The following is a 27,109-nucleotide window of genomic DNA, read 5'->3' on the forward strand; positions in this document are numbered from 1 at the left end:
AGACAGATCATCAATTGATATGGCGAATACTATATCCAGTATACTAATCCCAACAAACTATAATCTCAAACAGACGCCTCCTCCTTAAGATCCTCCTGAACCAACCCAGTCTTAGCCGTAGCAAACTGCCTAGTAGGAACGCGATTCTCAAACAGAATGTCCAACTCGGCATAAGAACGCCCCTTAGGCTCTGGAAGCCTAAAGAACGACCAAACAAGACAGATAATACACAAAGCGCCCCAGAAGAACCCAGACTTCCCCCTCCAATTCCAAGCATCAACATTAAGCATATAAGGGATAATAATCCCAGTCACAAGATTGAGAATGTTATACACATTCCTTGCCAAAACAATCGACTTCGTCCGCAGTCTGGACGACGGCATCTCAGATACAAGTGAGAAACAGACTGGTCCAACAGTCGAGTCGTAGATAAATGTATAGACGAGTAGCATCGAGCCCGTCGCCCAGGATATCGCCGGCGTCGATCGTGCAATTGACACGAAGCCGATTACTAACAGGACGACTGTTAGAAGGCCTAACCCCCCGACGTAGAGTGTGCGTCGACCCAGGTAGGTCATCAATACCCATGAACTGAGTGTTCCAATTACTCCGATAGCGTATTGCACGAGGGACATCGTGAACGACTGCGAAACTGCCAATCCTGCGCGTTGGTAGAAGACGGTTGAGTAGCCCATTAGTCCCGCGCCGCAGAGACTCTGCGCCGCCCAGACACAGCATGCGATTTCCGTGCGGCGGCGGTCGATCCCCTTGAAACAGTCTAGGTAGGAGGTACCAGTCTCGACGCGCTTCTCCAGGGCGTTGGTGTAGATGATCATCGAGACTGTTTCCTCGGCGCTGAAGCCAGGGCTATTGGCTCTGGTAAGACGCTTCAGAGACTTCACCGCGTCTTCGCGTCTGTCCTTGCGGACTAGCCACCATGGACTCTCAGGCGCGAGGTAGACACCGATGAAGATTGGGACGGGCCAGATCCATTGGATGGCGAAGGGGATGCGGTAGGCCCATTGGTCTGTACGTGTAGCTAGGCCTTTGAGCACGCCACTTGCGATGAGCTGGCCGAAGACCCAGCATAGGTTGACGTATGTGGTCAGATAAGCGCGCAGAGAGACGGGGCAGACTTCCGAGGCGTAGGTTACCGTGAGAGTTTGGTAGACGCCGAGGGGGATACCCATGAGGAGCTCGCCAGCGACAAGAGTAGAAATGTTCGGCGCGAAGAAAAGGATGAAGACGAAGCCGACTGTCGCGGCGAGGCAGGCCATTAAGGTTTTGCGGTAGCCGTAGCGTTCGGAGACAATGCCGTTGAGGAAGAGGCCGATGATTTGGCCGCATGCCATGGCGTTGTTTAGGCCTGCTTGCCAGGACGCGGCGAGTCCGTATGACCCGTCTGACATGAGGTTTCCGTATTTCTCATTGAAGGCTGGAAAGCCGAGGAATGAGCCCAGGAGGACTACGTCGTAGCCTTCCATGATGATGGCGCAGGATAGGAGGAGGGACCAGCCGACGGCTTTGGGGTAGATCCTTAGGGCTTGCCAGGGGGTCATGTTGTGTTCTTTTTCGATCACTGCGTGGGCTTCATTGCTGGTTTTGAGGTCGGTCTGGTTGACCTCTGGATGGGTTGCATGGTCGATTGAGTTGCTGCCTTTCTCGACATGTTCGGCCATGGCTACCTTTTCAGAGGCCATTGTTGGATTCTCAATGGTAATTTTGTGTCACTGGCTATTGAGATGGAATAGAACATAATTTGTTCGTGTGGGCGTCCATGGGAATTTATACGCAAGTTTGCGAAGGGTTTCCCGGGGGGGCTGTCCATACTGAGCGAGGATAGACCGGGGACGCCATTGGTTGCATACCGAAATCCCTTTTCAAGCGAGGCCGGTGGCGTGGAGAAAGTTTTCCCCAGATTGTTCGGGGTGATCCGCCCACTGACCCCGGATTTTCGGACTGTAAGGGAACTGCATGATTGGACTGGTGTCGGGCCGGAGAGACCAGAAAACAGACACATTGCTAAATTGTGGCCATTTGGTGTTTTGTCTTGAGTTGAGGGCTGCAACTTCTCCCAAAGGGGCTAGAGAGACACGGCATATAGCGCCGCCTCATTGGCAAGGAGTCGGGCCGACATGCGCCTTTTCCCCTCTTATCCTGCAGAGTTGAGGATGTGAACTTATTCGTGTGATGGTGAGAGCGTGAAGAGCGTGAAGAGTTCTCATGACTTTGGTATACTTCTGGAGCAACCTCGGGGATACTCACCAGCTCCAAGACTCACCACCCCCTATTCGCCTGATAAGCACCCCCACATGCACTCGGGTGGAACAGATTCGCCAACTCGGCCCGACATCGAGTCAATTACAGTATACGCCCTCCCTACAGTATGAGCTCTCACAGGGCTCAGGACTCGACCGTCCATGGTGCCCTGATTAGCTAAAACGGGTTCTCGTGGGGGTATATAGCATACCTGCCCTTTCATTGTACAGCTATTTCTTCCCCAATTCAACCGTCTTCTTCTGTTCTCCTTTTCATCTCTTCGCCTCCGAAAACCATGTCTCCAGCAAGAGTGGGCGAAAAGTGGTGGAAAAACGCTATTATCTACCAGATCTACCCTGCCAGCTTTAAAGATTCCAACAATGATGGCATCGGCGACATCCCAGGCATCATCTCATCCCTTGACTACATCACAAGTCTTGGTGTCGATGTGATCTGGCTATGTCCCATGTACGACAGTCCCCAGATTGATATGGGCTATGATGTCGCCGACTACGAGAAGGTGTATGAGCCCTACGGTACCGTGGAAGATATGGAAGTTCTCATCGATGCATGCCACGAGCGAGGACTCCATATAATTCTTGACTTAGTGGTCAACCACACCTCAGACCAACACAAATGGTTCCAAGAATCCCGTTCTTCAAAGACAAATCCAAAGCGTGACTGGTATATCTGGAAGCCGGCCAAGTATGATGCCAACGGCAAGCGTCAGCCCCCGAATAACTGGCGCAGTATCTTCGGTGGTAGTGCGTGGGAATGGGATGAGACTACGGAGGAATATTACCTCCACCTCTTTTGTGTTGAGCAACCTGATGTCAACTGGGAGAATGCCGTGACTCGTCGGGCGATCTATGAGTCTGCGATGGAGTTCTGGTTGAAGAAAGGCGTGGATGGCTTCCGCGTCGACACGGTCAATATGTACAGCAAGCAGCCGGGTCTTGGTGATGCGCCGGTTCTTGATCCGAAATCCGACACGCAGGTTGCTTTCTCGCAGTTCTGCAATGGTCCTCGCATTCATGAGTATCTCCGTGAGATGAACGATGTCCTTTCCAAGTATGATGCCATGACTGTTGGCGAGTGTCCCAATACGCATACTCTGGATGGCGTACTTCGATACGTCTCAGCAGCTGAGAAGCAATTGAGTATGGTCTTCCAATTTGACCTAGTGGATCTGGGTATGGGCAAGGACTATAAATTCTTAACCACGTTCCCTGGCTGGACACTGCGAGACTTGAAATCAGCCGTGAAGAGCACCCAAGATATCATCAAAGGCACCGATGCCTGGACTACGGTGTTTATGGAAAACCACGACCAAGGCCGCTCTGTCACTCGCTTTGGTTCTGACAAGACACCTGAGCTAAGGGTTCGTTCTGCCAAGATGCTAGCCATGATGCAAAGCACTCTTTCTGGTACTCAATTTATATACCAGGGCCAGGAGATTGGAATGGTCAACGCCCCCAAAGAATGGACAATTGACGAGTACAAAGACATCGATAGTACCAACTATTATCAGATGACCAGCAAGATTACGAATAACGACCCCGTAGAATTGGAAAACGCGATGGCTTCTCTGCAGCATCTGGCTCGAGATCACTCTCGACTTCCCATGCAATGGAGTGCCGACGCCAACGCAGGCTTTTCGCCTTCTTCCTCGGCAAAGCCGTGGATGCGCCCGCACGACAATTATCCAGAGCTCAATGTGAAATTGCAGGAGACGGATGATGCTTCTGTTCTATCGTTCTGGAAACAGATGACTAGACTACGCAAGGAGTATGCCGACGCTATGGTCTTTGGAGAGTTTGAGATTCTCGACGAGCCGAACCAGAACGTCTTTACATATTCCAAGAAGGGTCTGAACACGAGCCTATTGGTTGTTTTGAACTTCTCGGACAAAGTACAGAAGTTTGAAAAACCGGATACACTGAAGGGTGATAACTGGAAGTTGTTGGTTGGCAATGTAGAGGGTCCTAGTGAGGAATTGCAGGCGTTTGAGGGAAGAGTTATTTTGATTTAGGGCTGGATACACTGCAGTTAGGTTACATAGCTACACATGGGACTAGATTGTCATACAAATTATAGCTGATTGGCATGGATAGATGCAAACGAATATCTCGATCTATATACCTCCCACATGAACAGACCACGCTATTTCCCACAATGATTTGACTAGGACAAGAATGATCCTACATACATGAACTAGTAAGTCCATTCCAAGCCTTAATAAGCGATATGCCATCCTGATTGGATCACTTCAACTCACATGGAACATACTTGCGGAGGCCCCGAACTACGCCAAAAGAGTATTAAACGCCAAGACATCAACATCAAACGCGGGGGAGAATCATCTTCACCTCAAATCTCCGGAACATACAGATATTCATGGCCAGTCCGACATCTCAGCGCGTGCCCAAAGCATGCGATGCCTGCAATCGCCGTAAAGTCCGTTGTAATGGCCAACACCGCTGCCAACAATGTGAACACCTGGATCTCCTCTGCACCTACACAGAGAATCACTCGGCGCGATCAAGAAAACATGCTCTCCGCCGAGGTACAGTGATATCAAAATACAAAAGTGGCACACCCAAATCCACAACTCGGACACCACTACTGCCCCTGACGACCTCCCGCCTACCAACCTCCCGCCTACCAACCTCATACTTCTCAAGTCTTCTCCCAGACTACATGACCTACGTATACCCCTTCAGCCCAATAATAACCGACACGGAAGTCCGCCACTCAATCAGCAAAATGGACACGGAAAGAGAACATGCAGCTTTCGTCTACGCCTTTACTGCAGTAACACTGGACCTAACACGCGCATCTCAATCTCAATCCACACTAACACCCTCAACGTCAACCTCAACCCAAATCACCGAACTACTACGCCAATCCGTCGAAACCCAACAACCCCTCGTAATAGGCTTCCGTCCCTCAATCCTACGCGCCATGACAAGCATCTTCATCCAAATGTGCGCCATGAGCCTAGGCCAATACGACCTAGGCTTCTTCTACCTCCGCGAAGCAATAAGCATGATCCAAATCCTAGGCGTAGACAAAGCAAGCACCCTCTCCGACCTGGACATAACAGAGCGCGCCCGCCGCCAACGTCTCTACTGGCAATGTTTCATCCATGAGCGCTTCATGTCGATAGTATACTTCTCGCCGGTGACGCTCCCGCCACACGCGCAGTTCCCCGAGGAAGATCCGCTTTCTGTTGAGCTTGGGCTGGGCAGTGGGATTCAGCAGGGCTGGACGCAGGTTATCAAGACTTTTTGTATGCTTGATGCCTCGTTTATTAGTCTTTGGATCGGGGATCGGTCGCGGGTTACAGCTTCTTGGGTTGAGGCGAAACATCGTGAGCTTGATGATGCGTTGTGGGAACTTGAGGTTTCGACGTTGTCTGAGTTGCAGCAGGCTGATCTTGTTGTTACGAGGCAATGGATGCGCACTTTGTTGTGGCAGATGGCTATGTCGAATTGTTTGTTGTCTAGTCATGCTTCTTGTCCTTCTTTGGAGCTTGAGATGCCATTGCAGTTGTCTAGTCAGCTGAGAAGGTTTTTGACGAAGATCTCGCAGAATACTATTCGCGTGCATGGCTCGTCGATGATTAGCAAGTTGTTGGAGATTATTAATACTATTGCTGATGTGGTTATTCATGTTCCGCAGGCCACGCGTGAGGAGACCACTTGTCGCATTGATGATATTGTTTTCATGCAGGGGGTTGTTCTTTCCTTTCATAATTTGCAGGTTATGTCGAAGAATATTCTGTTGGATAAGTTTCGGGTGATTCGGGCGAGGTTCTCGCATATCGAGGTTGCTTCGCAGTTGGCTGTTTAGCTGAGGTGTTGAGTTGCTGGCAGAAAGCAGGAAGCAGGGCTACTTCTATTTAGCATAAAGATCGGGGATATTGAGCAGATGTATCCATGTCTATCTGCACAGTTGAAACCCGTGAACCTAAGCATAATCCAATTCAATGACATATCGATACCAATATTACACACATCCCGCTCACAGCTCAGACGTAACGTTGGAAAACTCGCCCTTGTCAAGCTTCGTCTTCCAGAAGATAGGGTTCATGTCATCGAAGCCGTGGTGCACCCATCCTTCTTCCTTGACGTGGTACAGGTTAATGAAACCACCGGAGTAGGCATCACGGTGCATAGCAGCCAGAATGGATCTGCGTCCCAGGTTCAATGCCTCCTCCTCAGTCAAATCGTAGCGGTACTCGGCATCCAGCACACCATAAGCGAAAGTCTGACCAGATCCAACACAGAACAGGTTACCGGGGAGGCGGGTACCATCGGAGTCGATGTAGTAGAGAGCGGGTCCTTCTTGGGGCGTCACCTGGGAAATCGTTAGTCTCCGAGTCCAGTTTCACTACCATGTGTGTATGCGACGTACTCCTGCTAACATGGTTCCCATGCTAAGACCGTATCCCTTGTAAGCGTAGGTGAGGTTGGCGAGAATCTTCGAGGCAGCCGCAACAGTGATACGGCGCTTGTGTCGAATTTCTAGGGAACTCATCAGCAACCTACTTCTTCAACAGGACAAAGCTCCAGCTTACCATGCAGAGTGCACTGCTGGCTCAGATACCGCAACCAATATTGACAATCCTAGCAATTTCGAATCTCATCAGCCCAGTCCATCACTTGTCGTTACCTTCAGTCCTAACTTACAGCTGCACCACCAGCCATCGTCCCCAGAAGACCTGGCGTTGGGTCGTTTGATGGCTTGTCTTCACCCCGGCTCAACCGCGATACGGGAATAACCTTCTTGACTGTCTGACTGGCAATCCAGTTGCCGGCTGTTGCTCGAGAATCGGTGCACACAATCTATCCAGGATATACGTAAGTACAACTATATTCAAAGTCACAGATACCGATTATGATCGAAGCGGAGGTAAACGTACGATACCACCCTGGAATCGGAAAGCCAGAGTTGTTGTTCCGTGAGCGAGCTTGATGGGGCAGCTGGGGTTGGAGTGGTCATCGGTCATGGCACGCAGGAAAGCGGAACGCTAGATGAGGGAATAATAGTTAGTCCAGTATTCCATTTGTATCAATGACGAAAGGTCGGCTGGTGAATCTCTGGCGTAGCTGCACTGGCGCCGCAGGTTGTCTTGACGTCAGGACCGAGGAACGTCCCTCGATCGAAGCGCCATCTGAGCTAAAGAGGATCTGCCACAGATTCATGTGTAACTCACGTTGTCGACAGGAGGAAGGGAGAACTTCAGCGAGAGAGGAGGGACGCTCGCAGAGAAGTCCTCCTGTTCTTGCTCGTTGTAGAGCTCATTCTGATGGGGAGGGCGCGAATATTGGGCGACGAGCTTATCCATGATGTGTTGTAATGGGATGGAACAAGACGGTAGAGAAAAGATGCTGGAACGACGAAGGGAGTGTGGTGAGACGGCGATGGTTGAAGCTCCGCTGGAGCTTGGGTTTCCGCGTCACTCTGGCGCCTGCGGTCACGTGGTACCCTTACTATAGAAAACATAAGAGGAGTATAAGACAATAACTTTGAAAGATACAATTCATTAATAACTAAGCTACTTATCATACACAATTTGCATATTTCCTGAGTATCGTCCCATTGCATGTCCAGTCCGAAAACCCTTGCACCGGAGTGCCCAACCTCAGAGAAGAATTGACTTTACACAGCTTAACAGCTACAGTATGTCCAACTAAACAGTGGCCCACTGGACCGGATCTCGAGAGCCTGTCCATTAAACAGCCTCGACCATCATCTTTGCTGGTGGTGCGCCGCTCTCCACGGGGGCAGTGACACCGCCGCTCTCCACCGCAGAGGAGTGCTCCAAACCCTCCGATTCGTGATCATGCTCTTCCACGCCATTATGTCCGTTGGCATGACTGTAGCTGTCTTCGCGAGTCTCACGGGCTGCCGACGAAGTGATGGGCTCAACGCTGGGCTCCCATCCCCGGAGATCGTTCTCAGCATCCTCGAGGACCTGGCGTGCCTCGAGCTCATGGACGTATGCTTGGCGCGCATCGCCAGGCACAACGGGGCTGTCATCAATGTAGTTGAGGAGACGACGAGCATGGCGAGCAAGGATGGTCTGCTTCTCAGAGCGCTCGATCACAGCCGCGAGGTGGATGTCATAGGCCTCCTTCAGCTTTTGTCTCGTCTACAGATGAAATGTGGTCAGCAATTGTACTTTCCATCTGACTGTATGAAACAGAAGAATATCAGAATGATCAACGTACGATATTGGACAGCTGCGCCTCGGCAACCAAGTTCTGAGCCTCAGCCCGAACAAGCTCATGCTCAAGCGTGACCAGACGAGAGCTCGAAGGATCCTTGTACTTCAGCTTGGCGATCTCATCGGTGACCTTCTGGCGCTGGTCGCGAGATGGCTGCACGGAAGCTTCCATGTCGCGGATCTGCTTCAAGATACTGCGGTAGTCTTCGAGATTCTGCGCAAAGACGTCTTCCTGCTCGCCGATCTCCGCGAGCAACACGCCGAGCTTGTCGGAAATGTCAGAGATGTTGTCATCCTCAGTGCCCTCGCCCCATTCAGAGAGCTGGCCGGCGATCGAGCTACGCTCACGGCTAGCGGCTTCGTGGGCGCCGATGGCTGCGTTCTCGTTCTTGATCAGCTTGGTCATCTTCTTGCTCAGCTCAGGCGCTTGCATCCCGCGGAAAGTCGAGAATCTGAACCGGTGCCGGTTGGCAGGGGGTTCTTTGCGCGATCGGAATGAGATGTTGCGGTTCCTGGACTTGTTAGCTATGATGAGTATAGAGATGGCGGACGACCTACATTGTAGAATACTCAGTAATGAGGTGTACCTATGTGGAATATGAGGTAAGTAGAAGTGAAAGTGAGAGGAGAAGAAGTGAGAAAGGCGCTTTCCTATAGATGACGATGCTCGAACCCTATTCCTTCTTCACCATAGGAAGTACAGTCCCGGTTGACGTCATGACGGGATGGGCGGAAGTTGACATCTTTTCCGATTGCAGCTTCATATAGTGTCATACATCGGTGAGCTTAGTGCTAACTGCAAACTAGTAGCTGGGAAGTAGGGGTCTGGAATCAGTCGACTGATCGGCTGATCATCATACTCCACTCTCGGCTTCCCGATATCAAAGTGCCAGCCGGGGTATGGATGCCGTTGATCTTGAGCATTGGAGCATAGACTTCGATTGGCAGGACTTTCGAGGTCCCCAGAGATGACTTGATTCGATATGACGATGTGTGCATTCGTTAAGCTCTGAAGTCCACCAGATCCTTCCTAATTTGGAAGTAAGCCACCTTCATGTTTTCCCCGTCTATAGACACATAGATGACACCCTATAATTGAGAAACCTTGCTATCAAGATGCAAGATTCCCAAAAAAAAAGAAAAAAGGAACTATAAATCAAGAAAGGGCAATATCATAAAAATAGGGATATATCGATTAAAAATCCCATCGCCTATCACAAGCTCGAGAAAAAAGGAAACTCGAAGAACCATAGGAAGACCGCTTGGGCAATCTTATTGTACACCGTAAAGCAAAGAAACCTGCATGAATCCGAACCCCTTAACCGCAGTTGAATAGATAGAACCCGCAACACCTGAAAGATTCATGATCCGCGGAATCATTCATTAAAAAAGCGCCTCAGTCGAGAGATACTTGGCCCGTCTATTAAATTTCATCCGCATCAGGGTTGTGCGAATGTTCATTGTCGGACGCATGGAATGCATCTCCGAAGGCCGAATTGTCCAGATCAGGGAGATCAAGCCCATCGTTCTGTTCGCTGTAGGCAGCCAAAGCATCACCCGCGCTGTCAATGTTGGTAAAGTCGAACTCTCCGCCCACTGGACCATGGTCTTTCGTCTCGTTGACCATCACCCATTCGTTGCTTTCGCCATTGGGAGCACCATGGAGTTGGTCTCCCAGATCCATGTCGATATCGGCTGAAATCCCTGCGGGAATTGGTTGCCCGTTGACAGAGACACTGGACATTCCTGGGCCACCGACAACGGGACTGCCAAATTGATTAAGAAGATGAGCATCGTCGTGGTCCATGACCATGTCATTGGTGAATGAGTCAGGTTCGTCTTTGTGCTCGGGCTCAATCTTTTCCAGCAAGCCACCCTTTTCGACACAAGAGACCTTGGGCTCAGACACGATCTGCTTCTTCCAGGCAGTCTCGACTTCCCGGACAATGTCATCAACCTTATACTTGGCCTTATCCTCGACATAGTCAAGTTGTGGAGTTTCCTCTTCTGTGGGAATAACAACCCGGCCCTCCAATCGCCAAATCTCCGGGCCCTTCTCAGCCGGGTCAGCCGCAGACTCCCGAAGGCGGATTTCAGCATCCTTGAGCAATGAAGTGCGGTTGAAGCGCTGCATCCGGCGCGCGTGTTGCTTCTTCATTTTTTCAATCTCGGCGGTCATGTCCGCAACCTTCTTGGAAACACGCTCTGCAAATTCCTCGGCTTTGGCGGGCTCCATCTTGGTGGCTGGCTGGCCGTCGCCCGCCTCTTGGCCTTCGCCACCAGATGTTCCAACAGGAGCATCGAAGAAGCCTGCTGTCAGAGACTCCAACTCACCCTTTCGACCCAAACCAAGCGAAACGGGAGTAATCTGTGTAATAGCATAGGGCGATGCGAAGATCTCTTCCATCCACTCGTGATGTTGCTGGTAACGCATCTTACTAACTTCACGGGGTGTTAAGAGATCCATTGCGTCACCACTGGACACATCCTCATCTTCAATGGCAAAGTCAGCAGTTGCAGCGCCCATAGCAGCTGAAGGAGCGCGGTGTCCGCGCGGCCCTTTGGCTACGGGAACCCCAGCAGGCATTGCGCCTGGGTGGCCCTGAGGATAGAAGCCAGGTCTTGCGGGAGCATGACTGACGAAAGGAGCCTGTGGTTGAGCGAAACCTTGCGGAGCCATCTGTGGGAAATTGATAGTCGGCCAGCTATTCCGATCATGGAGCAAAAAGTCCTTGCGGGCCAGCTGTCCCTGGCTTTGAAGGAAACGTCGCTGGGCCATGGTGGCCTGAATCTGAGGTGTCACTGGAACCCGGTTGCTAGGGATGTGGTCTGTGGGCGCAGCGCGAGAGTAGTGAACAATCCATAGCGATGGATCAGGCTGAGGAGCATTGGGAACTTTGCATGAAGTAATGCGGTAGCGCTTACGGCAATGGGTGGCCATAGGTTCATTCGGGGGGTGGAGGCCGCAGCGTTGGAGATACATTTCGACAGTCTATGTCCAGCGGCATTAGAAGGCGACTCTAGTGGGTGAAAAGTGCACAGGGGAGAGCGTCATACATAGCCGCGAGCTTCGAAGGTGAAGGCCTGCTCCGCATCAGCCCAGACATATCCATCACTGGCAAAGTTATTGCCTAAGTGGGCAAGTGGCTGCCATGTGAGCATGACAGTTCCATCAGGAGGAGCCTCCAGGAAGGTCCAATGCATAGGCTGGGTCTGGCATATCCTGGGTGCGCTTGTCAGATACTCCACAGCGGTCTCCGTGGGCATCATGTGCATGCTAGGGTAGCGGTTGCGCGATATCAGGTGCATATGAGGGAGCTATCATGGTTGCGACAATAATTGTTAGCTTTGAATGTTGGGCCAATTGCGCAATGGGGTGTTGGCGTTGGACGGGAGGTAGTCATACCAGCTGCCCCGGGATGCGAGCGGCCGGGTCATCCATCTTGAGGATCGGATTGCCCAAATCAAGAGGATATTTTTTTAAATTTAACGGGGTGGGCAAATGAATTGCGGATGGAATGGAAGGCGCAGCTGGAGAGGTTCGGACAACGCGACCTGACGCGGGAGATTTTTGATACGGCACGTGATATAGACCTAAACCGCTTAACACCTAATTATTCAGGCGCCGATCTACGTCCCAGCTTCACGCACAAGTTAATATGATCCATTCTAAGTTATAGAGTATTGTGGTAAGTATTGCTCTTATTGCTCTACTAAGTGTGGTCTGTTTAGCGGACCGTCTCAAATGACCTCTTATCATATCAATCGACTTGGGCATAGTTCTAGCTAAGAGAAAAGGGAAGCCACAATGAACTTTTAAACATATCTATGCAATTTCTATAGGAAAAAGGCATCTGAAAAGACACACAGGGCAAAGAGAAAAGTCGTCAAGTTCGTGAGAAGTGACTCAGCTCCACCTAAGCTTTGCCAATTCCTCCGCATTCTCCCCATTCTCCACTTCACCTCGGAAGATCAGGGCTTGTCCAAGTGCCGGTGCGGCCAATAATCATCTCTAGTTCGTGCCTCATCCAATCACTGCAGTACTCCAACCAGCCATGCGATGCGACGCTGCCGATCATGGGCTTTTTCCCACACACACCCCGCATACAATAAGTCTACATTGCTATTTCTCCCGGTTCTCCCTAAGTTCTTTCATCTGTCTTCTGCGCAACCCCCCTATAGTATATCACAATGGCGTTCGGGAAGAGTGAGGTGCCCGAGGACGTTATCCAGACGGCACCCGATGAAGATATTGAGAAAACCACTGTACCAGCCCATGTGGAGAAACCGCCTACTGCCACTATCGATATCCCAACCATCGATCCGGAGCTAGAGCGCCGAGTGGTGAGGAAATTGGACTTGCGCGTTCCTACTTTGATGGGATTTTTCTGTATGGCTTTCCAAGCTCCAAGAAAATATTGCCGAGGAGACGGCTGGTCAATTGAAATTAGCTGCTAACTTACACTCTGCTTTCTAGATCTTCTCGCATTCCTCGATCGAAGCAATATCGGGTTCGTTTACTATGTCCCAGAAGTAAGAACCCGAAGAGCGAAAGACTGACTGATGGATGTGTAGCAATGCAAAAATCGCCGGCATGGAAGAGGACCTAGGTCTAACGGGGAAGAGCTACGCATGGCTCTTAACAATCTTCTACATCTCATACACAGCCTTTGAATTTCAAGCTCTGATGTGGAAGATCGTCAAGCCGCACCAATGGGCAGCCTTTGTCGTGTTCTCCTGGTATGCCTCCAGAAACGGAGACGGGTGAATCTTTGAACTAACGATGCGATGATAGGGGTTTGGTCGCAACATGCCAGGCAGCAGTAAAGAATTGGCAAGGCATGATGGCCCTCCGGTTCCTGATGGGCGCCTTCGAGGCCGGCTTCGGTCCCGGTGTACCATACCTACTATCATTCTTCTATCGTCGCCATGAGCTGGGTCTGCGATGCGGTATGTTCTTGTCGGCGGCTCCGCTGGCTAATACATTCGCGGGTGCTTTGGCCTACGGGATCACCTCGGGCCATGCTTCACTGGCTAATTGGCGGTTGCTATTCTTGGTCGAGGGTGCCCCAGTCTGCGCTGCTGCCGTTTTGGCTTGGTTTTATGTACCGGATAGTCCGCTGGATGCCAAGTTTCTTACCGCGGAAGAGAAGATTGTTGCTCGTGCTCGTTCACTGCAGCAGTCTGGTCAACCAGATCGCGAGGGCAAGGTTCAATGGAAGGAATTGGCTGAAACGCTTCTCGATATGAAAGCATGGCTTACAGCGGTGAGTGGAAAGCTTATCTTTTGCGGAATTGAGTATCGTGTGCTAATAATAACTAGTTGATGTACTTCAGCTGTAACGTCAGCTTCTCTTCCCTGCCCGTGTTCTTGCCCACTATCCTAAGGGAGATGGGCTTTACAGCGATCAATGCTCAGGGTCTCACCGCCCCTCCGTTCTTTGCATCATTCCTGGTGACGATCGCGACAACTTGGATGGCGGATCGTCTTCAGCAACGTGGACTCACGATCGCTGTGTTATCACTGGTTGGCGGCGTGGGGTATATCCTCTGCGCTACGTGCACATCAGTGGGCGTCCGCTATTTTGGTGTCTTCCTAGCGGCCTGTGGGATTTTCCCCTCGATTGCCAATATCTTGCCATGGGTTTTGAGTGAGTCATCCTTCTCTCTTTTCCAAGGTTCCTCCCAGAGATGCTGTCTCTCATGGGTTGGTGCCTAAGGCACTCAATTTCCTTCGGAACAAAGACTTACGAACAAATCAACTGACGGAATCAATTAAGACAATCAAGGCTCCGATACTCGCCGCGGAGGAGGCATCATTCTGCTCAATATAGTTGGGCAATGTGGCCCCTTCTTGGGAACAAACATCTTCCCAGATGAGGAGGCTCCGCGGTTTATCAAGGGCATGGCGATCTGCGCAGCGTTCATGTTCTTCACCACAATTCTAGCTTTGTGTCTGCGTGTTCTCCTTGTGTGGGAGAACAAACGCCTTGACAAGAAGTATGGGCCCCGCATCGAGGAAGCCTCGGCGAAATCGGTGGATGCCGTTGCGGAGGACAATTACGGTGCTAATTACCGTTACGTGTTGTGATTTGGAGTACAGGGATCCTGTAATGGGTTCCAGTGGTTCCTCGTATTTGATAGGATATCTACATATATACCCCTGCTTGAAGCATTGATGATTTGTATGATGTCAGGAAGCTCACTAGATTTTCAACGCTAAACAAGGTCATATGTACAGTTTGTACAATTGTAAATCTGCTTCCCTAACAAGCTGACTCTCCGATGCCCTCCGATCTAGGCGTAACAGAAATTATTCCAAGTGGATCGTCTAATTTGCTCTACTTTAAGGTTTGCCTTGGCCTCCGCGATCGCCCGCCAGTAAGCGCAACATCTATACCTGTACAGACTTGACATTGTCGATCTCACGAGGAATTAGAGCTGTGAATCAATTGAGTTTATATATATCTAAGAGCATGGTGCCGTGTTCCTAACCATGTTTGCTGTCCACAAACCTGATACTGTACTCCGTACTTCGGCCCGTGGGGGCAGAGCGACCGGAGCCTTCTGCCCCGGTCCACTCACAGTGAGGGCAAAACAGAGCCAGAACGGTTAGGAACGTCATTATGCGGTTCGATCTGCATTTCTTTCGAAGCTCACCGGCGGGGAGAGTCGGATTGTCAACTTAATACACTTGGTTGTATTTTTTTGTATTATATCTGCTGCCGCTTTTGGGGCTTGGGTAGATCTCAGAACTGTCTAACTAGGCCTTTATAGACTTAGGGCTATGCTGTGCCTACTACATTGTGAGCGTCTATACTCTGATGAAGTAGTGTGGATCAGTAATATATCGTGGAAGTGCTTGTGTTGTATATAAGGAAATTTTGAGCTCGGATGATGGAAGGCCAACAAACTATATACATGCCTTTCCAATCCACCTCTCTTTACTCCGAATCAGAAGACACTGCTCTTTCGTCTTAATGCTCTACAACACAGTACCTTCTGGTCGACTTATGGGTGTACCACGACTAGATGCCATCTGGGAGGGGCGTCGACCTATCAGCCAAAACAACATACTGGAAGGCAAGCCGACAACTGTCTGCTCCCTCTCAGCCGCAAACTAGCTCCTGTTTCGTGGAGCTGCCCTACGCTAGCCATCGAATGCGGGCTTTCGGAATCTCTTCCACGGCTGGGTTTTCCCTGCGTGTTCAATCTTCGTGTAAGTAAAGGTTGAAGCAACTTGAAGGGAGTCGATTCTTCGAGTCAAAATGGTTTGGGCAATTTTGCACGGCCAATCCACGTAGCTATTTTTCTCTCGGTCTCACTTAAAGCTCACTACCGCTCAGTTGTACATTCCCGTATTGTTGATCTTGATCGTGTTTGATACAAAGTGGAAGCCTGAATTGCCCGGTGGATGGCGCTGCCTGCATGTGCAAGTTTCTCGATCATTAAGACACCTGAAGCTACCGTATATCCATCAAGGTGCTATGATAGTGACATACCTGTGGCATGCTCGGATATGATTTAGCGTTACTCAAGTGTGCGACCATAGATGTCACACTAGAGGTAAAAGTCCCATTCATCGCTGTTTCATCGCTATTTCATCGTTGTCATTTATATAAATTGCAATCTAGAGAGATATACAAAAGAGGGAGGAATACTTGGGTTACTGAAGGAAGTTAGGGTTAGGATCTCGCTTGTGCCCAAGGCTACGCAGAGCAAAAAGCGGCGAGCGACCAACACGAAACGGGAAATACCTCGATACTCTCTGTATGACGTTACGATGGTGGGGTCGAACTGCCTGCTATATAAAGTTGTGCTACCCCTCCTCGTCTTTCTCTTTCTTTTTCTTTCCCATCATCAATTCATCTTGACAAACTACAACAGTAACTATCCGCCCTTTACTTGTTCTCTCTTCTTCACAGCTGACTTTCATATAGATCCCAAACGGACAAGTACATACTGCCCTTCCTTTGGGAGCCATGGATACTCTTTGGCTGGGCACGTTATCCCTTAGGGATCAAGGTATCTCAGGTAACTCTTGGGCATGGGCCGGTGTTCGTTCCTGTATCGGTGGTGCATCTGTTCGTCTAGGTCTTGCCTAGATGAACAGGTACATCATCGGTGCGGGTTCGTTCTGAGATTATACGGCGTCAACTTGATCTGGATAATACCAGCGAAAGGATCATGACTCTTCCCTTCTTCCCCCACCTCGAGTAGCGAAACTAACTAAACCTTGAAGTCAAAACTTCGACTTGATCCCTAACCCATTATGTCTCCTCCCGCTGCTATCTTTGAGCCCGCTGTTGCCCCTACCGGCATCAAGGGTAAGGTCAACGTCCCCCAGACAGTGACCACAACCTTGACCGGTCAGGGCCAGTCAAAGCTTCTGGAACAGTTCGGCGGCAAATGGGATGAGTTCAAGTTCGCTCCTATCCGCGAGAGCCAAGTCTCGCGCGCCATGACTCGGCGTTACTTCCAGGACCTTGATAACTATGCCGAGAGCGATGTTGTCATCGTCGGTGCTGGTTCCTGTGGTCTGAGCACTGCCTACGTGCTGGCCAAGGCCCGTCCGGACCTGAAGATTGCCATTCTGGAGGCCTCCGTGTCACCTGGTTAGTCTTTCCTTAGTGGAAGCAAACCCCTATCGACCACAACTAACATCCATCATAGGTGGTGGTGCCTGGTTGGGTGGCCAGCTCTTCTCCGCAATGGTCCTCCGCCGACCCGCCGATGCTTTCTTGACTGAGCTCGGTGTCCCCTTCGAGGAGGAGCCCAACAACCCCAACTTCGTGGTCGTCAAGCACGCCGCCCAGTTCACCTCGACTCTTCTGTCGAAGGTCCTGTCCTTCCCCAACGTCAAGCTCTTCAACGCCACTTGCGTTGAGGACCTGATCACCCGCCGTGACGGCGACAACGTCCGTCTCGCCGGTGTCGTCGTCAACTGGACTCTCGTCACTCTCCACCACGACGACCACTCCTGCATGGACCCCAACACCATCAACGCCCCCATCATCGTCAGCACCACCGGCCACGACGGCCCATTCGGTGCTTTCTGTGCCAAGCGTCTGGTCTCCATGAACTCCATCGAGAAGCTCGGTGGCATGCGTGGTCTTGACATGAACGCCGCTGAGGACGCGATTGTCAAGAACACACGTGAGGTCACTAAGGGTCTCATCATTGGTGGTATGGAGCTGTCTGAGATCGACGGTTTCAACCGCATGGGCCCTACTTTCGGTGCCATGGTTATGAGCGGTGTTAAGGCTGCCGAGGAGACCTTGAAGGTCTTCGACACCCGCAAGCGCGAGTGTGCTGAGTAAAATCGCACTTTCTCGTGTTGATCCACTCGTTTGGTTCTTTCAGCTTGCTTTTAATGACTATGGTATCGGTGGACGTTCATTTAGCTTTGATGATGATGACTACTTAGCAAATGCACTCCACACTCGTTTGTGTACAACCTTTTCAAATGTAGAAAGTAATAACTAACTAGATGGCTTGTTTCAACATTAGATTAGTTTTGGCCATTCGCAGTGCAACTGGCTGGAATATAATACACACACTTCGTAAAGAGTATTAACATATAAATATCGGGTACAGCATGTAGCACAATCCGTCTCTGCTTTTATGACGCAAAAAGTGAGTACGTCGATCAATCGTCCTTCTTGCTCTCTGTGTCTCCCGAGCCAGCACCGCCCTCAGCAGCAACCACCAAGCTCCTCGCATTCCTCACCTCCCATTCGAACTCCTTCAAAGCACGCAATTCACTCGACATGAACAGACCGCCAATCAAACCATCCAAGATTCCAGCACCGAAGTTGAGTGTGCTTACTAGAATGAGGATGAAACCAATGTATGTGCGGTTGCCAACCCACCAGACACCGACCATGCATCCAATGGAAATCACAATAGAGGCAAGGAAATGCGCCATACGCCAGCGGCGTTGAGACCGTTCGCGGCGTACATATTTGTGGGTCATATCAATGATATGGTCATATGTGTCTGGGGAGAGGGCGGCATTGGGGGAGACTTGTTTTGAAGTTGTTTTGTGGAGGGCTGGAGAATCGGGATCAGTTGGCATATCATCACCCGAGTGGGAGGGAGGGTAGGTGTTCGAAGATCGAGTAATGACGGCCTCGACAGCGAAGTGGTCGCTCAGTGAACAGCCTAATGTAGGATGACGCTGGGTCATGGCGATATGGGCTGACTCGACGGACCAGCGAGAGGGCGGGAAGGCAGGTGGGTAGCCACCATCACCGACGAAGATGTAGTCGAGACGCTTTCCGCGAGGATCTGGGGTGTCTTTGTCAATGACAATCTCCTCGCCCTTGGCAAGACGCTTGCGCATGGGCTCGGACCAGCGCCAGGTGTTGTAGGAGCCGTCGCAGGTGGCTCCATTCTCGGTGATGTTGAACTCCGCGGTAGGAACAGGCAGGTTTCGCGCCTTTTCGATAGGATCGATTGCTGCTGCGAGGGAAGAGTCTGGGTGGAGCTCGCGCCAGACGTCACGAACGGGGCTCTGGGCTGTAATGAGGCGATGGGCGAAAGAAGAGGGCAGCATATTAAAGTCGCCTAGACCAACGACAAGGTGACCACGTTCGGCAGCACCGCGCATTAGTTTTGAAATCTCCCATGCCTGCGCGGTCCGGTGGCACAGATAGGAGTCGTTCGGTTCGCGCTCGTACGGGGCATGCAAATGTGTACAGAACACTTCTGCCACATCTGCAGTACCGGGGCCGAATCGAATTCTCGCGCTTGCGACGCCTTTTCCAACGAACCAGTCTCCCCGGAAGAACGCTGTTGGTCGACCGTTCAATGGGTACCCAAACATGCTGCTCTCCTCAATCGGCCATTTTGACAGAATGGCCAGACCTGCGCCAAATATGCCCCCGTAATAGAATTTTCCGTATGGTAGGATGTGTCGAGTCTGGTCGCGAATGCTTTCGAAGTCCTCCTGTGTCCAACATTCCTGTAGTCCGACTATCTCCGGCGGCGGGCTGGCTATTGCCAGCTGCCGTCCGATCTCTGACATGCGTTCATTGCGGTACTTGGCGATGTACTTGAGGCCCCAGCAGTTGAGGGTGAGGAGGCGAATGCTGGAAGGAGCCTCGGAGGGAATATTTGGGGCCATTGGGCCTGAAATTGACCGTGGTGAGCTTGACGTTGTCGAGTATAAAGTTGTTGACTCGGCATGATGTAATTTTGGTCTTGAGCGTGACGGTCATGTGATGTGGTGTATAGAAATGGATTCAAGTCCTAGATGTCATTTTAATAGACAAATCATACCCGTGTAAATATTGTTGTTATCAATATTCTACATTTAGCATCAGGGATCATACCTGGATGTCAACTGGCAATATCATGACTGCATAGGATTCGCATCTCGGTATATTTTGAGGCCTCGTCGACCTAAGACCGTACACCCAAGATAAGAGTGAAAGAAATACTGCCGTGATATGGCCATGAGTACAGATTGCTGCACATGAAAAATGCTTGCTTCTTTCTCATGATTAATGGGGTTCCTTTGCACATCAATCATACGTCTTGTCCAAAGTGACCAAGCTTGCCGAACTGAAATACCATTTTTGGCACAGTTCTATGGACTTCAGGTCTCGATAGATGATTTTTATGGGAAACAATAGCTCATTCCCTTACTTTTCTTTCATTCTTGAAAGTCGTTGGCGATGCCCTTAAGACAACTAAAGTGGTTAAAGTGAAGGTTAAAGTGACCTGATGCAAGATTTCTATATTCCAAGCAGCACCAGCTCCTGACATAAAGGCTTCAAGGAATAACCTACACTTCAGGTCTTTCCTTCCTTATCTCCAGCATTGAGGTTGTCCAAGTCTCTATAGGTCACTTCCAGTGACTTATAGTTCCCTATGACGCAATCTGATACAGCCCATATTCCCACCGCCCACTGGCAATATCTCTACCGCCTTCCTATTAGGCACCACGCGTTCAAACGATTTTCTTTCCATCGCAACGCGAAGCAATTGCTTTCAACACTGCCTCGACTCGCATCTATTGTTTGATGCGCTGAGCATCAATCACTCAAAATGGACAAATCCAGGTCTGCTCCTCGGCGTCGCAACCCTCGCGCCATCTCTCCCGCTGAATCGTCCTCTGATGAACTCGCCGCGGGCTCCGAGCATGATGAAGCCGAGCGCCGCAGAGCTAGTTGGACCATTCATAAGGGGTTCACTCCGCAGCGCCCCCAGCAGCAGGACCGCCGCTACAGCGATTCTGAGAGCACCGATGAGCTGGCTGTTGACGCCAATGAGTACTGGCGCACTTCGCGCAGCCGTCGCCGCAGCCGTTCACCCGTCAATCGCCATACCCGCCGCGACAGCGAATCCCAGGGAAGTTCGGGGGAGCCTGTTGATGAAGATATGGAAAGCTCCAACGAGCAAGAGGCTCCCGGCGACACTGACGCCTGGTCTGACCGTTCTGCTACCCCGGTCCCTCCCCCGGTCCCTCCCAAGCCCGACCATTTAAACTACAAGGAGAAGTTTGTTATGCGCGGTCATATCCGTGGAGTGTCTGCTGTTCAATTCTCGCCGGATTGCAGTATGATCGCGAGTGCAGGTATGTTGCATTATACTCGCCCGACTGCGGAAACAATGGATTGACCTTCGCGTGTCAGGTGCCGATTCGGATCTCAAGGTCTGGGACACTGCTACTGGCAGACTTATACACACCTTTGAAGGACATCTTGCAGGTATCTCGACTCTTGCTTGGACCCCGGATGGCCAATGGATCGCGACTGGTAGCGATGATAAGACAATTCGTTTCTGGAATGTCAAGACTGTAAGAAATCTCTTTCGCGATTCTTCCTTGGAACTCACACTAATGTTCTCATACAGCTCAGGGCGCACCCTCGGATCTTCAGTGGCCACCACAACTATGTGTATCAAATTGCATTTACCCCCAAGGGAAACATTCTTGTTAGCGGTTCCTATGATGAAGCTGTATTTATGTGGGATGTGCGCCGAGGATCAGTTATGCGCTCTCTCCCAGCTCACTCCGACCCTGTTGCTGGTATTGATGTTGTACACGACGGAACTCTTATCGTTTCATGCGCCCTGGATGGCCTCATTCGTATCTGGGACACTATCAGTGGCCAGTGTCTCCGTACTCTGGTGATGGAAGACAACCCTCCTGCTACATGTGTGAAGTTCTCTCCCAATGGTCACTATGTTCTGGCCTGGACTCTGGATGGCTGTATCCGCATGTGGAGTTATCTCGAGAGCCGCGTTATTAAGACCTTCCAGGGACATGTCAACAACAAGTATAGCTTGTCCGGATGCTTTGGTCTCTATGGATCACCCAACATCAAGTATGAACCGCCTCTGGCATTCGCTGTCAGCGGCAGCGAGGATGGCGCTATCATATTCTGGGATATTGTGAGCAAGCAAATCCTACAGCGCATCGATGTTCATGAAGGAGTTGTTCTCGGTGTCCACGCTGGCACTTTGAATGGCAAGCGTATGATTGTGAGTTGTGGAATGGACAAAACGGTTCGTTTGTTTGAGGAGGTGTCCGAAGATGGCTCGCAGCCTGGAGAGGAGGATGCAGCTTCGGCCGACTCTAACATGCGGGACGACCACCCTACGGATGACGCAGATGGTGACAATGCTATGACTGATGCCTCTGGCCTGCCCTCTGCCGCCGCCACTCCGGCGGAGGATGTGACGATGACATGAGCTTATCTTTGTGATTTCTCTAACGATTTTCTTTCTTTGTGCATGGCGGCTGGCTTTTCGGGAAAAGGAAAATACCCCGGTGTCTGGAGTAGTCCTCTAATGGACCATTTGTTTATCCATCTGTCTTTCGGTCTAAGGCTCTTACTGAAGATTATGATTGGAATCTGCATTGCATTGCAATTTGTGAGATACATTGAGCGAATTGAATATTCTACCATATTCTACCTTCCAACATGAATGGAGCATAGCTTGGTATAGGAATGGGCACGCCGAGAATTCTCTGATTACCTTCCAGCTGAACCCCCTTTGGCTTGAGTATCCCTATCTCCTTCAATGGTATACCATGCTAGATGTCGGAAATAACAAGTTCTATACAGCAACCTGAGCACTAGAAGTATCCGTTCAACCATGGTTCATGCAGAGCCCCTATAGTTTGGGCCCCACCTTATCTCAGCCTGTTGACGATGCGACTTCTCGGTCGTCTTAGGCGTTATTCAGCTTCTCCAGGTCCTCAGGTCCCATGATAGCAAGCTGCCTAGGAAGGGGCATATCAAGTTGCGAGCCTTGGCGTGATTGCGATATAACAGGCGGTGTAACAAGGCGGCACACAGTTGGCTTTTCTGCCATTACTCTAGTGCTATTTTGGGTCTCCGGAGTATATCTCCTAAGTGTCCATAATTGTTCCCTATTTTCTCGATTTAAAGATCAGCGGATGATCTTGTGGCTCACCTAAAGTTACAGTGTCAAGAAATCAACGTATGGCACTTCATTGAGATCACCGTTTTGACGATATATACCTGTCACGAAGGAACTCGGCTACAATATATTATGGCACTCCTTCATTAACGATCAGACCCCCGTGTACCCACATTTTAGGAAAGGGTTTGCTAAGATAATAATTCTGAAACCCGAACTGACTTTCTGAAGAAATGTCTGCACAGGTGTGTTGCTGATCACTCAGCCACAAGCTGGGTAGATAGTAAATACTGGGAAATGTATGGACCAGCAATACATGCAAGCGCCATAGGTGGCAGTGATCATCATTGATCGTGTGCTATAGGCCCAGCCGTACTGTAAATAGATATCTGTCATATGGGGCGCTTGGCTGTCTCACATTGATGATAGGATGAAATAGCGCCCACCAGGTCTTAATTGTCTCATCTCACACATTTGAATTTCACACAATTCAATTTTGTGGGTTGTGTGTACAGAGGACTGTGAGTATGTTCTGGACCTTGGCAAGAGGATTTTCACCAGGAACAAGATATGTCCCGAGCTGTAAGAGATCCACTGTACATCTAGAACTTGGGAGGATCACCGATCGGCAGTGTGGCGAGCTTGTGAATCTTGTGAATGTGTTGGACACCCCTCGCGGGGCAACGTCATGCCTAACACGTAGGGATAGAAATACGTGTAAGATCCTAAGGGAGGGCGGGGATTACATGCGCAAAAATCAGCGAGTAATCCGAGAGAACTAGAGACAATAGTGGCATCTCCTGTGGCGTAATGCAAGTGTGGGTCTCATGTCCCAATTGGTTTTAGGGCACGACTGTTCCCACGGATTGAGAGTTTCTTATATTGCAATAGCTTCATTGTTTACTCCTATTCCAGGTGTATTCTGGTCTGTTTTATGGGAAATGACAGTTAAAATTAGCAATAATACGAGCAATAGTCGAGTAGACCCTAATATAACAAAACAGATATAGAACTAAGTTGTAGGGCAGGTCTAGACTCTGAAACGCGACCAATCGTAAATTCAGGGGGGCTCCTCCAGCCCTGAGAAGTCTCGACCGCGAGAGTGCGAGACTTCTCTTCTCTCATGTTTCTGTGTTTCTGGGGGATTTCACTCTCTTCATCCTTTTGTCTCTCGCCCCTGGTCGACTAACCAGTGTCTTACTTCCTCGGGCGCTCTATCCGACCCCATACAGCTCATTTCTCGTTGCTTTTCTCGCGCAGGTTGATCCTGCCCTGACCGATATACCCATCGTTATAATCCAATCGCTACCATTCTCGATCCTCGATCCTCGATCCCTATATCTTCATGAATACGTGCCCTGTTGGTATTAGTTGGTAGTTCAGGATTGGTGTTGCCAATATGCGGAACTTCGTTTGGGCCCTACTGGGCTTGGCCGTCCTGCCCCAGGCTCTCGCAGGCGATACCCTGTCCACCAATGGCTTCAACTTGTGTATGACCGACTCCACCATTAAAGTCCAGAAATTGGACGTCTCCTACTCTCGCTCCACGAAAATTGTTACCTTCGACGTGGCTGGTACCAGCGCCAAAGAACAATATGTGACCGCGTCCTTATCTGTCACTGCCTACGGCAACAATATCTACACCAAAGACTTCGACCCGTGCGGTACGGAAATCCATGTGGCCGAGCTCTGTCCTGTCCCTAAGCAGGGGTTCAAGGCTCGGGGATCGTATGAGGTGCCGTCCGAATATGCAAGCCAGATTCCGGGTATCGCATTCCAGATGCCTGACTTGGACGGTCAGGCCAAGCTGGTCCTCAAATCGAAGGACAATTCAAATGTGGCCTGTGTCCAGTCGGAGTTGTCCAACGGTCACTCCACAAGCGTGAAGGCGGTCACCTATATCTCGGCTGGTATTGCAGCTGGTGCTCTGGCGCTGACTGGTATCTCTGCCATTGGCTCTGCTGGGGCTGCTGGAGCTCCGTCGGCTAGCCCTGGGTTCGGTGATGTGATGGGCTGGTTCCATTCCATGGCCACCAACGGCATGCTCAGTGTCAGCTACCCAACTGTGTACAGCAGCTTCTCTCGGAACTTTGCCTGGAGTACTGGTTTGATCCCTTGGTCTGGTATGCAGAACTCCATTGACAACTTCCGGAAGGCGACCGGTGGCAATTTGACTGAGGAAAGCTATGTTTTCCTGCAGAACGCTACTTTGACAAACAGTGGATCATCTAGCAACACCACGAAACGAAGCTTGGAATATGCCATTCATTTCGGTGAATTTGTAGCTCGTTCCATCGACACTTCGTCCGATGCGAGTGTGTCGAACAGCTCTTCTAGCGACGACAGTGGGTCTAGCTCGACGATCAACAGTCTGAAGGAACTCTCTGAAGAACTCATGATCCCCTCTGCCAACATCTTCATGACCGTTCTTCTCATCTTCGCCATTGTTGTTGCTGTGGTCATCGTCGGCATTCTTCTTGTCAAGGTCATCCTTGAACTGTGGGCGCTGTATGGCACTTTCCCCAACAAACTTGCCGACTTCCGCAAGGACTATTGGGGCTTAATGGCGCGAACAATTACCAATATGATTCTCGTGCTCTACAGCATCTGGGTGCTATACTGTGTCTACCAACTGCGAAACGGTGATTCGTGGGCAGCAAAACTTCTAGCAGCTATCACACTCGCTGTCTTCACCTCTGTGCTCCTCTTCTTCGCTATTCGCATCGTCTACATGGCTCGCAAGTACAAGCAGGCTGAGGGTGACACCGATAGCTTGTACGAAAACAAGGAGACCTGGAAGAAATACAGTCTGTTCTACGACAACTACAAGAAGGACTTCTGGTGGATTTTCATCCCGGTCATCATCTACGCCTTGGCCAAGGGCTGTATCATCGCCGGTGCACAGGGCCACGGCCTGGCCCAAAGTGCAGGCCAACTGGTCTGCGAAGCCCTTCTTTTGATCATCCTAGTCTGGAACCGCCCATACGCTACCAAGTCTTCCATGGGAATCAACATCGCCGTTCAGGTCGTCCGTGTCCTGTCCATTTGTTGTGTCCTTGTCTTCGTTGAGGAACTTGGTCTCTCCCAAACCACCAAGACCGTCACCGGTATCGTCCTCATCGTCGTGCAGTCCACCCTTACTGCCGTCCTCGCCATTCTCATCGCCGTTAACGCTATCATTACCTGCTGCCGCGAGAACCCCCACGCCAGACGCAGAAGAGAAGCTGGTATGTCACTCATTCTCATACAAACCCCAATGTTGAAAATTATGCTAATATATCCTTCCTATAGAAAAAGCGAATCGCGATCTCGACGACCTCACCCCCTTGGACGCCCGCGAATCCCTCCTCATGGAGCACCCCAAGCGCAAGGACTACGCTGAGATGAGCAACTTCAACTTCAACGCACCCTACGCACCCTACCGGGATGTACCCCGCCGAACAAGGTCAAACAGCAGCCACGATGGCCTGGTCAGCAACGACTTCGGAGTGTCACACGCTCGCAGTTCAAGCCGCGACAGCAGGCATTCGCGCAGCTCTATCGAAGGCCGCCATCCCACACAGCCTGGCTACGGTATGGCATATTAAAAACGACCGATACAAAACAAAACAGGGGGAAAGAAGCGAAGGCATCACACGGATTTGCCGTTCTTTCTTGATTTACACCCTTTTTTCTCGACATTCCTTCCTACCTACATATTTTTAGATCGAGCACTTTCTTTTTTTGACGGTTTTTAGCGTGCTTGAAATGGCGGTTGGGCCTTTTCATATTTTGTCTCTTTTTGCATATTCTTGTGATATCATCCCATTCTTTTTTTTTGATATTGCGTTTGTCTATACATACCTCAATCTTTATTATCTCTATTTTATTTTAGCTTGCAATTTATGAGCATGTCTTCTAGATTGTGTGGTTGTATATTCATATCTTGTTGAGTCGAGTTGTGTAAATTAACTTATCCCTAAAAGACTGTTTTGAATACATTGATTCCGATCTTATATCTCAATTCTTATGTTCCACAATTCTTCTCCAAGACTATATCCTAGAACACTCATGCGACCGATGATGAAGTCGGACCTCGCTTGAATGTAACCTTACACAAAAGTCTCTCCGCCAGCGTACTCTATGCATGTATCGCATATTCTATGCATGTATGTAGGATGTATGCATGGAAAAGTGGGATCACAAGCGGTTTCTATCGATCTAACTAGACAAAGTTTA

General features: G+C 50.3%; 10 protein-coding genes across 10 annotated transcripts; 6 read left to right on the forward strand and 4 right to left on the reverse strand.

Moving 5' to 3' along the window:
* Positions 1–65: 65 nt before the first annotated feature.
* Positions 66–1,700, reverse strand: PENARI_c011G10932 (uncharacterized protein; the record flags this gene model as incomplete). Its single annotated transcript, XM_022632735.1, has 1 exon — positions 66–1,700. One exon carries the CDS (start codon positions 1,698–1,700, stop codon positions 66–68), a length of 1,635 nt encoding a protein of 544 aa, XP_022487595.1.
* An 854-nt stretch (positions 1,701–2,554) lies between these two features.
* On the forward strand, positions 2,555–4,291 carry PENARI_c011G09268 (glycoside hydrolase family 13 protein; the record flags this gene model as incomplete). The annotated part of the gene is made up of 1 exon (XM_022632699.1): positions 2,555–4,291. One exon carries the CDS (start codon positions 2,555–2,557, stop codon positions 4,289–4,291), a length of 1,737 nt encoding a protein of 578 aa, XP_022487664.1.
* A 365-nt stretch (positions 4,292–4,656) lies between these two features.
* On the forward strand, positions 4,657–6,114 carry PENARI_c011G04232 (Zn(II)2Cys6 transcription factor; the record flags this gene model as incomplete). Its single annotated transcript, XM_022632568.1, has 1 exon — positions 4,657–6,114. The coding sequence occupies one exon, from the start codon at positions 4,657–4,659 to the stop codon at positions 6,112–6,114; it is 1,458 nt and encodes a 485-aa protein (XP_022487609.1).
* A 171-nt stretch (positions 6,115–6,285) lies between these two features.
* On the reverse strand, positions 6,286–7,612 carry pre2 (proteasome core particle subunit beta 5; the record flags this gene model as incomplete). Its single annotated transcript, XM_022632511.1, has 6 exons — positions 6,286–6,621; positions 6,679–6,788; positions 6,842–6,890; positions 6,954–7,109; positions 7,187–7,294; positions 7,481–7,612. 6 exons carry the CDS (start codon positions 7,610–7,612, stop codon positions 6,286–6,288), a joined length of 891 nt encoding a protein of 296 aa, XP_022487394.1.
* Positions 7,613–9,917: 2,305 nt separating this feature from the next.
* PENARI_c011G09187 (uncharacterized protein) lies at positions 9,918–11,936 on the reverse strand (the record flags this gene model as incomplete). The annotated part of the gene is made up of 3 exons (XM_022632696.1): positions 9,918–11,486; positions 11,552–11,812; positions 11,901–11,936. 3 exons carry the CDS (start codon positions 11,934–11,936, stop codon positions 9,918–9,920), a joined length of 1,866 nt encoding a protein of 621 aa, XP_022487538.1.
* A 749-nt stretch (positions 11,937–12,685) lies between these two features.
* Positions 12,686–14,585, forward strand: PENARI_c011G01508 (putative MFS transporter; the record flags this gene model as incomplete). Its single annotated transcript, XM_022632504.1, has 6 exons — positions 12,686–12,838; positions 12,972–13,027; positions 13,070–13,234; positions 13,290–13,761; positions 13,818–14,145; positions 14,275–14,585. 6 exons carry the CDS (start codon positions 12,686–12,688, stop codon positions 14,583–14,585), a joined length of 1,485 nt encoding a protein of 494 aa, XP_022487569.1.
* Positions 14,586–16,766: 2,181 nt separating this feature from the next.
* On the forward strand, positions 16,767–17,814 carry thiA (thiamine thiazole synthase; the record flags this gene model as incomplete). The annotated part of the gene is made up of 2 exons (XM_022632676.1): positions 16,767–17,109; positions 17,168–17,814. 2 exons carry the CDS (start codon positions 16,767–16,769, stop codon positions 17,812–17,814), a joined length of 990 nt encoding a protein of 329 aa, XP_022487460.1.
* A 329-nt stretch (positions 17,815–18,143) lies between these two features.
* On the reverse strand, positions 18,144–19,622 carry PENARI_c011G01028 (inositol phosphosphingolipid phospholipase; the record flags this gene model as incomplete). Its single annotated transcript, XM_022632488.1, has 1 exon — positions 18,144–19,622. One exon carries the CDS (start codon positions 19,620–19,622, stop codon positions 18,144–18,146), a length of 1,479 nt encoding a protein of 492 aa, XP_022487653.1.
* Positions 19,623–20,548: 926 nt separating this feature from the next.
* On the forward strand, positions 20,549–22,195 carry PENARI_c011G11947 (WD40 repeat domain-containing protein; the record flags this gene model as incomplete). Its single annotated transcript, XM_022632759.1, has 3 exons — positions 20,549–21,077; positions 21,136–21,299; positions 21,356–22,195. The coding sequence occupies 3 exons, from the start codon at positions 20,549–20,551 to the stop codon at positions 22,193–22,195; spliced, it is 1,533 nt and encodes a 510-aa protein (XP_022487530.1).
* A 2,095-nt stretch (positions 22,196–24,290) lies between these two features.
* PENARI_c011G10552 (transient receptor potential ion channel family protein) lies at positions 24,291–26,478 on the forward strand (the record flags this gene model as incomplete). Its single annotated transcript, XM_022632727.1, has 2 exons — positions 24,291–26,118; positions 26,183–26,478. 2 exons carry the CDS (start codon positions 24,291–24,293, stop codon positions 26,476–26,478), a joined length of 2,124 nt encoding a protein of 707 aa, XP_022487614.1.
* Between the last annotated feature and the right edge of the window lie 631 nt (positions 26,479–27,109).

The sequence above is a fragment of the Penicillium arizonense genome (assembly GCF_001773325.1).
Source record: "Penicillium arizonense strain CBS 141311 chromosome Unknown PENARI_contig011, whole genome shotgun sequence".
Taxonomy (NCBI): Eukaryota; Fungi; Ascomycota; class Eurotiomycetes; order Eurotiales; family Aspergillaceae; genus Penicillium; species Penicillium arizonense.